The following is a 12,927-nucleotide window of genomic DNA, read 5'->3' as shown; positions in this document are numbered from 1 at the left end:
TGGACTAGAAATAACATAAACAAACAGGAGGCCTAGGAGTTGGACTGCTTCCAACAAGACCCACATCTCCTGCTAAGCATATAATTTTGAAAAGCAAATCTACCCAGATGCACAAATAGACACCCAGTTTCACTTGTCTGATGAACAACCTGGGTGGTGATGGGCGAATTTCATCTGCAAGAAGTTCTCTATGCATTGTGGAGAATGCTCCAGAATTCGGGCTGAACAGCTCCAGGTAGAATCCTTTGATATTGTTTTTGCCGAACTCTGGAGATCAGCTGTAATTCCAGGAGAACTCCCACCTGGAAGTTGGCAATTCTAAATATACAGAACAGAGCCAGGGAAATTGCTGGAAAATCTTGTTGGTCTCAAATCCTGCTATTCTACGGCAGATCCACCTAACCATTCCCAGGAAAATTGATTTCCCCTCTTTTGGTAAATCTTGGTAAATCTCTCTTGCATGGGCCTCTGCGATTTTGGAGGGAATTCCCTGCCTCCCCACCAGGAGTGGATGCAGGCCGGGAGCTAGGGCTCCTTTCGGCCACAGTAGCTGCCTGAGCTCCCCAGGTGCTGGAGCTCAGCAAGGGCCCCGTACCCACTGGGAAAGGGCACATTCTCATTACGCCTAATTAAATCCTTTGTGGAAGAAATCACGTTCTGAGAATTGCTAGCTTTAATAACCAAAAGAAAATATCTGCAAGATGCAGACCCAACACAGAAGATGGCCAAGACACCTCAGAAAGACTTCAAGGGCCACTCGATGAAAAAATCCAGCCCACTCCTGAGGAGAGCAGAACAGCTAACCAAAGCAGAAAGCAGCCTGTCTTTGGCTCTGCTGCAAACTGCTGCAAACTCACTGCTGAAAATGCATTACGATGACATCATTGACCCCCTCCATCCCTTCGTTTTTAAATTCTGCCCTCAAAAGCTGTCATCCATGCCACCCACCCGTATGCTATTAAAACTCCTTTGTAATGCAGAGGGGAACATTCAATTTTCCAGTAAGCCCCTAATCCATCATTCTTCTGTTTTTAACTGTTGCTGTTAAATACATAGCTACAAGGGCTGGTTGAAAAGCTGGCAATCCTAGCTGTAGACATTCACCAACCCTGTCATACCCTGCCCCCCGCCCCCGCCCAAAGCAGGGGCAGTAGCTGCCTGAACCCTAACCCCTTTTCTTTATATGGTCGGCTCTCTCACACAGTGGGTGCGGGGAGGGAATGCATCTTCACCGTTTTAAAAAGGCTTCGCCAAAACATCCCCAGCTAAGCTGAACTAGTTTGAGGATTAGCACAACCACCACCATTGCACTTATATACCGCTCTTTTAGACAGATTAGTTTCCCACTCAGAACAGTGAACAAAGTCAGGTGGGGAGCTGGGCTGAGAGGAGGGGGCTTGCCCAAGGACACCTGCTGAGTTCATGGCAGGAGTGGGATTCGAACCGGCAGAGCGCTGATCCGCAACCCGATAGCTATTCTGGAGCAGCTCTTCTGGCACAGTGGCAGGGCTAAGAGACAATGGGGCAACGTTTCTCTATTTTATTATTTCTGTGGGTCTGCAGGTGCCCCTCAGCCAGCAAGTTCTGCAGTCAGCAAACCATAAAACAACACACAGCAAACCGCGAACGTGCGGCTCAGGTCCGGGGTTCTCCTCCCTCCAGCCCACCTCTCTCACCTGGACCCGGGCCTCAGTGAGTTTGGTCCGCTGAGCAAGCTCTTCTCGGGTGTAGATATCCGGGTAATGGGTCCTCTCAAAGGCCTTCTCCAGCTCCTCCAACTGTTCCGCAGTGAAGGTGGTCCGGCTGCGGCGCTGCTTGCGCTTCAGGGGCAGGTCCGGTTCAGACTCGACGTCAGAGCCTTCATCCAGTCGGTTACCTGTTGAGGAAAAAGAGGGGCAAATGTGGGAGCCGAGCCAGGCAGAGCAGAAAGCTCAGTGGGAAAAGAGGAGGGGCTGGAGCGGAAGCAGGGCTGGCCCCAGAGACCTTGTTGCCTCCAATGAGGAACAGCCCTTGCTGCTGGGGGCTGCGGCCCTGCCATGGCCGGATCTGAGCCAAGCCCCCGGGCAATGCTGCAGGGCCTGCGGTTGGACCTGGCCACAGTGGGGCAGGCCCAGGAGGGCGTGGCAGCCCTCTCCCTTGCTGCCAATGGCTGGGATATGGTTGCCAGCCTCCAGGTGCGGCCTGGAGTCGTCATGTAATTAACTGATCTCCAGACTACAGACATCTGTTGCCCTGGAGAAAATGTGTCGGATAAGTATTGTGGCAGAGTAGAAATTATTTGCACAGCAGATATAGAATCACAGACACGTGTGTGTTCAGCTTCTAGAATAAATGTTTACTACATATAGGGAAAAATAGGGTACATTGGAGATAAAAGAAAGAATAGCTACTTCGCTCCTACATCCTTATATCCTGATAATTTAAAGGTAAGGTCTAAGAGCCAAGCTACAAGTGACGCCTGACACAGGATGGACACTTGCCAGCTTCCCTCAAGTTTTGATGGGAAATGTAGGCATCCTGGTCTTGCAGCTATAAAGGAGAGCCAAGCTGTAAAACCAGGACGCCTACATTTCCCATCAAACCTTGAGGTAAGCTAACAAGCGTCCATCCTGTGTAAGGCGTCACTTGTAGCTTGGCTCTCACTAACTGGAGAGCAATTGGGGTCCTGAGTAAAGGAAAGAATGTCAATTGGCCTCCCATAAAACTGGTCAGCCAATAATCAATCCTAGATTTGTTCATTAAGCATGCAACTCCCCTTTTGCCCTGGCCGGTAGAACAACTCAGCATCTAACTGGTCTCATGCAAACTAGTTGTCTCTAACTAAACACGAACAATTTAACTCTTTCATGACGGAAGAGAATGACACTTGTAAAAATCCCAATAAAATGCTGCTTCAGAGGGTGGACTCCACGCCATTATACCCTGCTGAGCTCCACTCCCTCTCCAAGCTCAGCCCTCTCCAGGATCCACCCCCAAATCTCCAGGAATTTCCCAACTCGTCATTGGCACCCTACATTCAAGGCCTCAGGAGGAAGTTCTCAGTGCAAAAACATCTACCCAACTGAGTGGTAGTTCTGCCCAGTGGGTAGGGCAAGAAAAGTGTCCTGGTCAAGTCTGGGCAACAGCGGGCAAGGACGAGGCGTTCTGCCTCAGACTCCAGTCCGCAGTTTGCGGGGACTTATTTATTGCTTTGCTGCATTTCTATTCTTCTCTAGTCCAAAGGGAGTTCTTGAGACACCGCTGGAGCACGCTTGAGAAACCAAATAAATTAGCAGCACAATAAAAACGTGGGACCCTCCTACACAGCCAAACAGCGGTATTCAAACCACACTAAAACAGGAGACATAAAATCCGAGTGTCCTTGAGTCAGAAAGAGTCTTAATCCAACTCTGCTCAAGGCAGGGAGCCCAAAGCTAGCGCATTCCTGACAGATGACTGCCCCGTCTCTGCTTGAAAACCCATCAAAGCATAAGAAAGAAAGAAAAAAGGTCACCCAGCAATAAAACCAAGTTGCCAAGGACTGCAGGGGAAACCGAATAACTGCAAGACTTGCTTCTTAGTTGACAACTGCTTGGACAAACAGAAAGCTTCGGGCCCAGTGGGGAAAAATTACCAAACTGGACATCAGGCAGTGGATAACGGACAAGTCATTCCATAGGCATGGCGCTACCATCGAAAATGCCCTGTTCTGCCCAGCTCTCTTCTGAAGGTGACCAAAAATGTGGCCTCAAACGCTGATGGGATGTATGTCAATTTCCCTCCCTGGCTGGCCTTCTTGGCTGTATAAAGCCCAGTGTCATAGGCAGAAGTCAAACAAGCGGCAAAGGGGGCATATCGTAGGTTCAACTGCATGCTTCATCCAAAAGGGCTCTTAGCCCATGGCTCACAGCCAGGGTCTTCAGACAAAGCCAGCCAGGATTTCATCTGTGTGCTAGGCTTTATGCTTGTTCAGAATTTTTCTGCTACCATTCCCTGTTGAATCTGTTTCTCCAAATATCCTACCTGTTGTTAATTATTGTAGTTTGCTCAGTGAATGTCCTAGCTGTCGATTATATGGTTATTTTCACTCGCACTGGATCTCAATGAGAAGGATGGACTATAAATATTAATAAGAAGAAGGAGAGAGAGGGAAACTATAGAGCATATGTTTTTAGCGGCTCATATTACAAGGAGAAAGCCTGTTATGAGATGATCATACTGTTATTAGGTAAAATTTCTGGTCTCGCTGAAAAAGCTCGACCGGATTACCTTCTGCCTGATAAGAATGCCAAGATCACCTTTCAAGTAGCCAGATATTGTTTGGTGATATTCAGGTCTCGGAAATCATATTGTACTGTAACTAGATCTTAAATTCAAATTGTTTGATTTGTTCTATTCTATGCTTTGAACTTTCTTTTTCGTGCAACCGTGTTACATGATTGGTCAAATGACCATAGATAAAGAAATGAATGAATGACTACTAATACTAATACTCAGGGCTTTTTTCTGGGAAAAGAGGTGGTGGAACTCAGTGGGTTGCCCTCGGAGAAAAGGGTCACATGGCTGGTGGCCCCGCCCCCTGATCTCCAGACAGAGGGGAGTTTAGATTGCCCTCTGCACCACTCGGTGGCACGGAGGGCAATCTAAACTCCCCTCTGTCTGGAGATCAGGGGGTGGGGCCACCAGTCATGTGACCATTTTCAAGAGGTTCCAGAACTCCATTCCCCCGTGTTCCTGTTGAAAAAAAGCCCTGCTAATACTCATACTCATACTCATACTCATACTCATACTCATACTCATACTCATACTCATACTCATACTCATACTCATACTCCATACTCCATACTCCATACTCCATACTCCATACTCCATACTCATACTCATACTGGCCTGAGATACGCTAGGTTCTTGGCTATGTTGGCTTGCTGAGCCCTGGTGGTGTATTTATGAGATCTGCTTTGGGAGAAAAGCGGAGTAGAAGTACAAAAATATATAAAGCTCACTAGGCAGTTCTCCCTCAACCCAGTTAAGTCTCCCTCAACCTAACACAGCTTACAGGGTTGTTGTGAAGATGAGGTCTGCCTGCGCACAATCCTCGGGTGAATGTTAGTATTACTATTGTAAACATAAATCCCTCCAGTGTCAATTCAAGGGCTGAATGTTGGACCAAAGATGCTCCCAGAATCCCATTTTCAGGCCTTAAGCTCTTGTCTATGAGGAGGAGGAGGAAGGGTGTCTCTGAGCATGCATCTGGCTGTAGGTATATGCAACTGGTAGACTGCATCTAAACATGAAGGTTCCAGCCCTACAGGATGATACCAGAGGCCCTTCCCTGCTTCCAGCTAATGTCTCTGGGAAGCCCACAAGCACGGCCTCACTCCACTGCTGCCCACTCCCTCCAAGGCACATGGCCTCTAAGCATAAATTGACATTTTGAATATTAATTGGAAAGTACCGGAGACCCATCCATCTACCCACATGGTTTAGGAAATTGCTTTTCACTGATCTCGCTGCTCTGACTGGCAGCTGCTCTCCAAGGCCTCTCTCAGTAGCGCACCAGACCCTGTGCTTTATCACAACCCCTCCCCTGGGCTAGGGCCCCCAGGGCATAAAGAGGGGCACCACTCAGTAGTACCTGCATCTCTATGGTGAAATCCAGGGCAGAGTGGCCACTTGTTCAATTTAATTCCAGAACAGCAGCAACAAAAACCACACTGGGACCCCTTGATGATGATTGGAGGGGCTCACCTGCCCTGGTGGCGGGGGTGGAGTATGCTTTGATGTGACCCCAGAGGTATGCGCAGAGAGGAGACTCCCCTGGGGGCTGGGAGGGGAAAACTGCACATAAAGGGACGGGAGGCAAAGCTGGTTTTTAGGGTGCATCCTAGCGTGTGCAAACGCATTAGCTGTGGAACGCGAGGCCCATCGGCTGCATTCTTGTGCGACGATGGAGAATGATGCCAGCCAAAGTGGGACAGGATGAGGGTGGAGAAGAATTTGGGGCGGAGACAAGAAACAGAGAAAGCTCATGGCAACCAGAGAACCTGATGCTTGGGGGCGGGTGTGTTGGAACCTCCCTTTCCTTTGCTTTCATCCTTCTCTTCACTCACCATCAGAGAACTGCCTCCTTGGCTGCTGCAAGGGTTGGATTCATATGGATCAAGGCAAAGAAGCCCTGCATAACTGGTTACAGGTGCTGGGAGTATTTTTTTGTATTGCATAAATTGCACAATATTTATTCTACTGTTTCTCTAATGCTACAACTTTCGATGAATGCAACTAAACTCCAGTTCCCACTCATTCATTTTTTATATTTATGCAGCAAGAAAGTGGATTCTGGAATGGATCACCTGATGGTATAATCCTGAATGTAAGATGACTTGTGCAGACTAAGGCTCATCTTTGCAAGAATACCTACCACCAACAAGCAGGTTATAGCCAAGTAGAAATTTGCCAGGAGCTCCCCAGGGGACCCCCCATTCAGCCCACCCACAAATGAATGGCAGATCACTTGGCTTGCATCCACAGGTCCCCAGATTCAATCCGTCCACCTGCAAGTTAAAGAATCTCAGGTATCCGGTACCAAGAAAGTCCTTACTCCACCTGAGAGCCTGCTCACTTGCTGCCACTCAGAGCAGACAATACTGGGCAAAGGGACTAATGAGTGGATTCAGTCTAAATCATGCCCCCCCAGTTCATATAACAACAACAACATTTGACTCATATACTGCCCTTCAGGACAACTTAATGCCCACTCAGAGCAGTTTACAAAGTGTGTTCTTATTATCCTCACGACAATCACTCTGTGAGGTGGGTGTGGCTGAGAGAGCTCTAAGAGAGCTGTGACTGACCCAAGGCCACCCAGCTGGCTGCAAGTGGAGGAGTGGGGAATCAAACCCGGCTCTCCAGATTAGAGTCCTGCTGCTCTTAACCATTATACCAGACTGGCTCACCAGATGGCCATGGCCATGTTCAGTCCTTGGCATCTCTTGTCCAAAAGGATGTGCCCAAGATTGTGGCAGTGGCTTCCTGTCAGAACAGATGGCACATGGGTAGAGGGACCACAGGTCTCATTCAGTAGGCGGCAACTTCGTGTGCTTCTGTGTTTTCTGATTGGAACAAGATGATGGATCTTTGGTCTGATCCAGCAACCTGAAGCTTAGGGAAATTAGCCAAATATAAAACCGAGAGGTCCGTCCATCCGTCCATCCTCCCTCCCTCTGCCTGTTGTGCTTCCGTCCCACCTCCTGATTGCTTCAGGGACTCTCTTAGGCCTTAAAGTTAAATTAATCAACAGGATTAGGTAGGAATTGGCCACAGCAAGGCCCTCCAGGCTCAGTCCAAACCCTTGAGGCACCCCAAGGGCCGGTTGTCTTTTCCTCAAGCACCTCCGTGGCGGCTGGAAGGATTCACCATCCTGCTCAGACGTGGAGGCGCATTCATTAAACGGGAGATTGGCCTGCCCGTGTATTTGGCAAGGGGGCGGGGGGGGGCGGGCTAGGCGTGTCTTCCAAGGTGGTTCTTTCCTTCCTCTATTCTCCATCACTCCCCGCTCTGTCTCTGGGGCTCATCTGGAAACCCCCCCCCCAAAAAAAGATTTCTAGGGCCTGGTTGGAATCCCACTGAAGCTTTTTTACAAAGCTCTTTGAGGGAAGGCAGACACAACCCGGTGGAATGGCTCGCCAAGTCGGGCAGCTTCTTCTCCGTTTTCTTCAAGCTGAATGCTATCTAGGTTTAGGACAGAGACAAAAGGCGGTGTTGGCTGCCGTGCTTCACCAAAGGTGGAGAAATCTCACTGGTGAAATGTGGTAGGCTCACGTAATGGACCTTTTCCAATCACAGCATACTACCAGCAGTCAAATTCCATGCTGCATTGAAGAGGGAGAAGCACCCATCCCCCGCCCCCCCCAACGCTTTTCCCATTCTAATATCAAGGTGCTGCTTGGAGTGTTCTGGAATCCTACGTTTCTCTTTACTTGCCAGATGGACCAAATCAGAAAATTTCCAGAGAGTCAATAAAGCCATTTTAAAAAATGTTTTTATGCCCCCCTCCAAGCTCCTCCTCCACCCTTCTAGAGGTGCTGTGTGACTGACAGAGAGACAGACACCCCCCCCCCCCCGCCATCCGACATTCTGTGTGGTGAAAAGGATTGGATGAAGAGACTGTGAAATCCATCAAAATGCAAAGAAGTCTCCTTAAACCAGACGGAGAAGGTGGCTGCAGCGACATCAGCCAAAAGAATTATTTTAAAAAAACTAAACTCTGTTTCTCCATCCCCCCCCCACTTCTCTCTGTCTCTCACACACACACACCATTTTCCTTTGAGACGGTCTGAGGGAGTGTTGGACCCTAAATGAGAAAGACGCCAGGGACAAGGATGAAATAAGATTTCTACAGAACAATGCACCTCCCCCCACCTCCAGAAACCTTGTTTAACTGTCAAGAGGGGGACTGAAAAATATTCCAAAGCAAAGAACAAGACTGGGTGTCCCCCCCCCCAGGAAAATCCAGCCACAGAGAACCAATCACCTCCATCTGCGATTCATTTCGGTGGCTCCTTTCTCAACCTGTGCATTCAGCCCCCCACCCCACCCCAAAAAACCTCATCCAGTTTTGATTACAGTTTAACATAGTTTAAGGTTCGGTGCCGTGAAGCCATAAGCAGAAAACATGATCGCGTAATCGTGGCTCTGCGTTTTAATCTAGTAATTCGGCCCGAGCTGAATGAAAGCCGCGTTGGTGGGGTGGCCCCAGAATACCAAGCAGACCGGGCGGCTGCGCTCAGAAAATGAAAAAGTCATTTAAAGCTCAGCTGGGGACCGGCATATTCTGCAGTGCATTTGGAGGGGGGCTTTGGAGGGGCAGCTTTTCTCTCTCTTTCTCTGTTCAGCCACTGAACTGGTCAGCTGTAACCAAACCCATCATTTCAAGGGACTGCCCAGGGTGGATATTACGACTTGGCAATTTGACTAAAAACAGGGGGCATAATCAAAACAAAGGTCTCATTTCCGGGGGAAGGGGGTGGCTGAGTATGAGGGGGGGGGGGCACCAGCAACAGACATTTCATTCCTTAAGACGAAGCGGGGCCATGCAGTACAGTACATTCTTCATTTTTTACTCTCTCTCTCTATAATTTATTAATAGCATATTATTCATTGCAACAATCTCTGTAGGGTGGGTTCAGCTGAGACGGTGTGTCTGGATGAAAGTTGACAGGGAAATTCATGGCCAAATTGAATCCCAGTTCAGTGCTCTAACCATTGCACCACACCGAAATACCAAAGGTGGGGGAAATTGCAGCACCAAAACGGATCTGGTGAGAAAGCGAGAGAGAGGGAGGGGGAGGCCTCTAATCTTTTCTAAAATGAAATGATGAGGTGTTCAAGGTTTTATTTCAGAAAGAAGTCAATCAAAGTTCTAGCCTAGCTGCCAGGCTCCGAAGGTGGTTAGCCGCATGACCCCGGGGAGCCGACAAAAAGGTAGCGGGCCTCTCCCATATTGTTTGTACCCAGCAACTGGTACGCAGATGCCAGCTGAATACAGAAGAAGCTGCATTTAGCTGCTTGGGTAAGCAGTCTTAGGCAATGAGCAATCAGCCCTCTGCCCTGGGTCCCATATGGGGGGGGGCTAACTGACCATGGCCCCCCTACAACAGAGAGGGAAAAGAAGAAGAGGTTCTGCTAGGGCTCAGGCAGCTACACCTTCCACTGGTGGCTCCTGCCCACTTCCCACAGGGCAAGGGTTGCCCCTTGCTTTGCCCCGGTGTGGGTGGCCCTGGCAGGAATGCTGCTGGGAATGCATCCAGGGGCCCCATGCTGGACTTTTCTCGAGGGTCTCTGAATAGGGGACCTTCCGACCCTTACCCCAGTTCCTCACTGGCACTTCCAAGGCTGGAGGGGAGCGTGAGTGTGTGTGTGTGTGTGTGTTGCAACCGCGTCATGCGAATGCGTGATATCGCTCCCAGCAAAACTCACAAGTGACATTGATGTGACATGCTTTAGGATTTGCCCAGAGCTCTGTGGGTTTTTTTGCCAGAAGTGACCTTGCGTTCAGACAGGAAGCCAGTGCACCTTTCCCTGTCCCCCAGTTCCTCCCGAGGTGTGGCCGGCTATGGCTGGCAACCCTTCCCCAGAAGTTTGCCCCTGGGACTAATAGTGGAGACAGGGGGAGAGGCATTCATCTCCCTCTCTCCTGACGGCACCAGGCACTGGGTTAAGATAACTGTCAGTCAGCTCAGTACAGACCAAAAAGTTGTTGTTCTTTGCATGGCATAAAATTGACAGTCATTTTGAAAGTGGTAGATCAAGATGGGTCGCCGTGTTAGTCTGGCTGGAGCAGTAGAAAAGAGCAAGAGTCCAGTAGCACCTAGAAGACTAACAGAATTGGTGACAGAGTCTGAGCTGTCCTGAGCCACGGCTCACTTGTTCAGATGTGGCATTTTGAAATGGAAGCACTGGAGGCCAGCCTGGGACAGAGCAAGGCCCCAAGCGATCTCAGGCGTCTCAATTCACACATTGGTTAGCGCTAAAGCAGACATTATATTTGGCTGCAAATACTAATACCACGATTAATTTTCTGAAGGTCTTTCTTACCACCACTACCCTGATTTCCCAGGCACTCTCTTCTGCAGACCGGTTCTGATAATTCTTTGCATAGCTGAGCATTGTGCCAGAAATGTCAGAGGCCTACAAAGCCCTTATTGACCCTTCCAGAACATGGAGCTCTTCATGCCCTTGGGCCAAAATGCTCTCCAGCGCCTGCTGCCTAAGACGGCCAGGACCTTCTGCATGGAAAACACATGCTGTCCCCACTGTGTGACGACATTTCGCTACAGGCTGGGGAAATAAAACATGCTTTGATCCTGCCCTCCCTCCAAAGGAACCAGGGCAGCAGGACAGTTCTCCCTCTTCCATTGTATCTTCATAACTGCTGGGGAAAACAGCTTAAGCGGAGATGTTGCAACTGGCCCAAAGTCATCCAGTGAACTTCATGGCCAGTTGGGGATGTGAACTCAGGCATGCCTAGTTCCTGTACAACACTCTCACCACTACAGCTACCCACAGAGGTCCTCCTTTCTTCTTTTCTCTTTCTCTTGGGAATGCTCGCCCCCCTCCACTTCTGCAGTGGCTCGTCTCCATCCTTCGACCCATCCACAGCTCGCCTTCCCCTCCGCCCTCCCAGCTTGGAAATTAATGCGCCCCCATTGTAGAAGCACATGACCAAGAGGAACAAATAGGAATGAAAGTAAGCCACTAGCAAAAGGGCGCCCTCCAATCACCCTCAACATCGGCCAACAGCAAGATTCATATGCCATTAACAAGGTCTTCGGAAACCAGGCTGAGGTTCCCCCCCCCCAGTTGTGTGACAGTCGCCTGCAATTGAACCCCCTGGCCTGTCTTGGCCACCCTCTTCTCATCTTTGAAAAGAAAGCAAAGGAGAGGGAGAAGAGAATGGAAGTGACAGAAAGAAGAATTGGAGCAAGGAATGAAAAGAAAGATATTCCTGCGTCGTCGGGCCCTTTATCAATTCTGTCATCTGTTGCACTAGAACCGTCTCGTCCGCATTGTCTCACCTTGGACAAAACGGGGAAAAAGGCATTTTTTTTGGTGCCACTCTCTTTAGAACGGCTGGGACAGGCACCTTAGGGGGTCATTAAATAGCTGAATGTGCGGCTGACAGGCCAAAGCGATATCAATAAACTCCGGCACGTCAGCTCCTCGGCACAGCTCATGGAGAAGGTGCGGCCTGAATATTAAAACCTCTTCAACGGCCCAGAAAAGGCCCTCCGAATGGAAGTGGTGATGTTTTGGGGGTGGACGGGGGGCGGAGGGGGAGAGAAAAAGGAAGAAGGAAGAAGAAGGAAGAGGAGGAGGAGGCATGAGCAGAAAGGTCACGGAGTAGGGAAAGGAGACAACTGTTGCTAAAGAAGGTGGCCAACTTCTAGAGAAGGGCCTGCTGAGACCCAAGAGAGATATTTCTACCCGTAGCACAAGTTCAGGGCTGCAAGTGGCTGCCTTCATGAGGCCCTTCCTAGCTGCTCTTCTATTCCGGAAGGTTTGGAAGGCAGGACTGAGCAGTAATTCGCCACGGCGATCTCTGGAGTTTGGGATGAGACAGAAATTTGAAAACTATTCTGGTTCACGTCTTGGGTTCTGGGGAACAGAGCTCTGTAGTCTGGAGATCAGGTGTAATTCCGGGAGAACCCCTGCTTTCCTCTCTCCCCGTTCCTCGGTCCGCTCGCACTGCCTGTAAGCTCCAGAGGGGACTAGCGCTACAGAGTTTCACCACCCAGCAGCTTCCTCGGAGTTACTCGCTTTCCCTGAAAACAAACCCTACGGCCACCAACGTTTGCATTGCTCTAATATTTTTGTTGGGTCGACTCCCTCCTTGCCACCCCCTCCCTCCCCAACCTTTCCTGGCTCATTTCTTATGGCTAGTTTCCTGTATACCTGCCAAGTCATAGGCTTAGAACAGGAGCTGCTTCATACAGCCCTTGCGGCTTCTGGAAAGGAGACTTTCATGGGGAAAGGGGGAAAGCGTTGAGGGACAAAAGTACAGAACTGGGTGGGTAAAGGCTGCAGCTGTAGAAGGAGCAGAGCTGGACCGGGGATGGGGCGGGGGCGCAGAGGCTGAAATCCAGGGCGGGGCTGGAATATCATTAGGTGGGGCCGATCCAAAGACGGACTTCAAGGGGAGCCTGCGGCCCTCTGTCCGAAGGCCACACAAGCCAGGCCCCTTCCTCCGCCCTGCCCCAATCCATACGCCTTTGAGGCATCGTATCATTCCAGCCAGGATGGTGATGCAGAAGCAGCCCAGAGCACACAGGAACCAGGAGGCTGGATTTGGGCCACAGGCCAGTACTGTCCCAACGCCAAGCAGTGTCCCCTTCCTTGTGTCCTCCTGGGAGAGGGGTGCTTTAACAGCCGTGTCCAGGAGCTGGGAAGTGG

General features: G+C 50.0%; 1 protein-coding gene across 2 annotated transcripts in view; it reads right to left on the bottom strand.

Annotated features, from left to right (window-relative positions):
• Nucleotides 1-12,927, bottom strand: part of PAX7 (paired box 7) — a 131,620-nt gene that overhangs the window by 55,330 nt on the left and 63,363 nt on the right. For both annotated transcript variants that reach the window (XM_055001457.1, XM_055001458.1), the window contains exon 5: nucleotides 1,677-1,876. In XM_055001457.1, the coding sequence (XP_054857432.1) occupies nucleotides 1,677-1,876 (200 nt within the window). The remainder of the gene's footprint in view (nucleotides 1-1,676; nucleotides 1,877-12,927) is intronic.

This window comes from Eublepharis macularius, chromosome 17 (assembly GCF_028583425.1).
Source record: "Eublepharis macularius isolate TG4126 chromosome 17, MPM_Emac_v1.0, whole genome shotgun sequence".
NCBI classification, from domain to species: Eukaryota; Metazoa; Chordata; class Lepidosauria; order Squamata; family Eublepharidae; genus Eublepharis; species Eublepharis macularius.
Note: the sequence above shows the minus strand (reverse complement) of the source record. Positions and strands in the feature narration are given on the sequence as shown.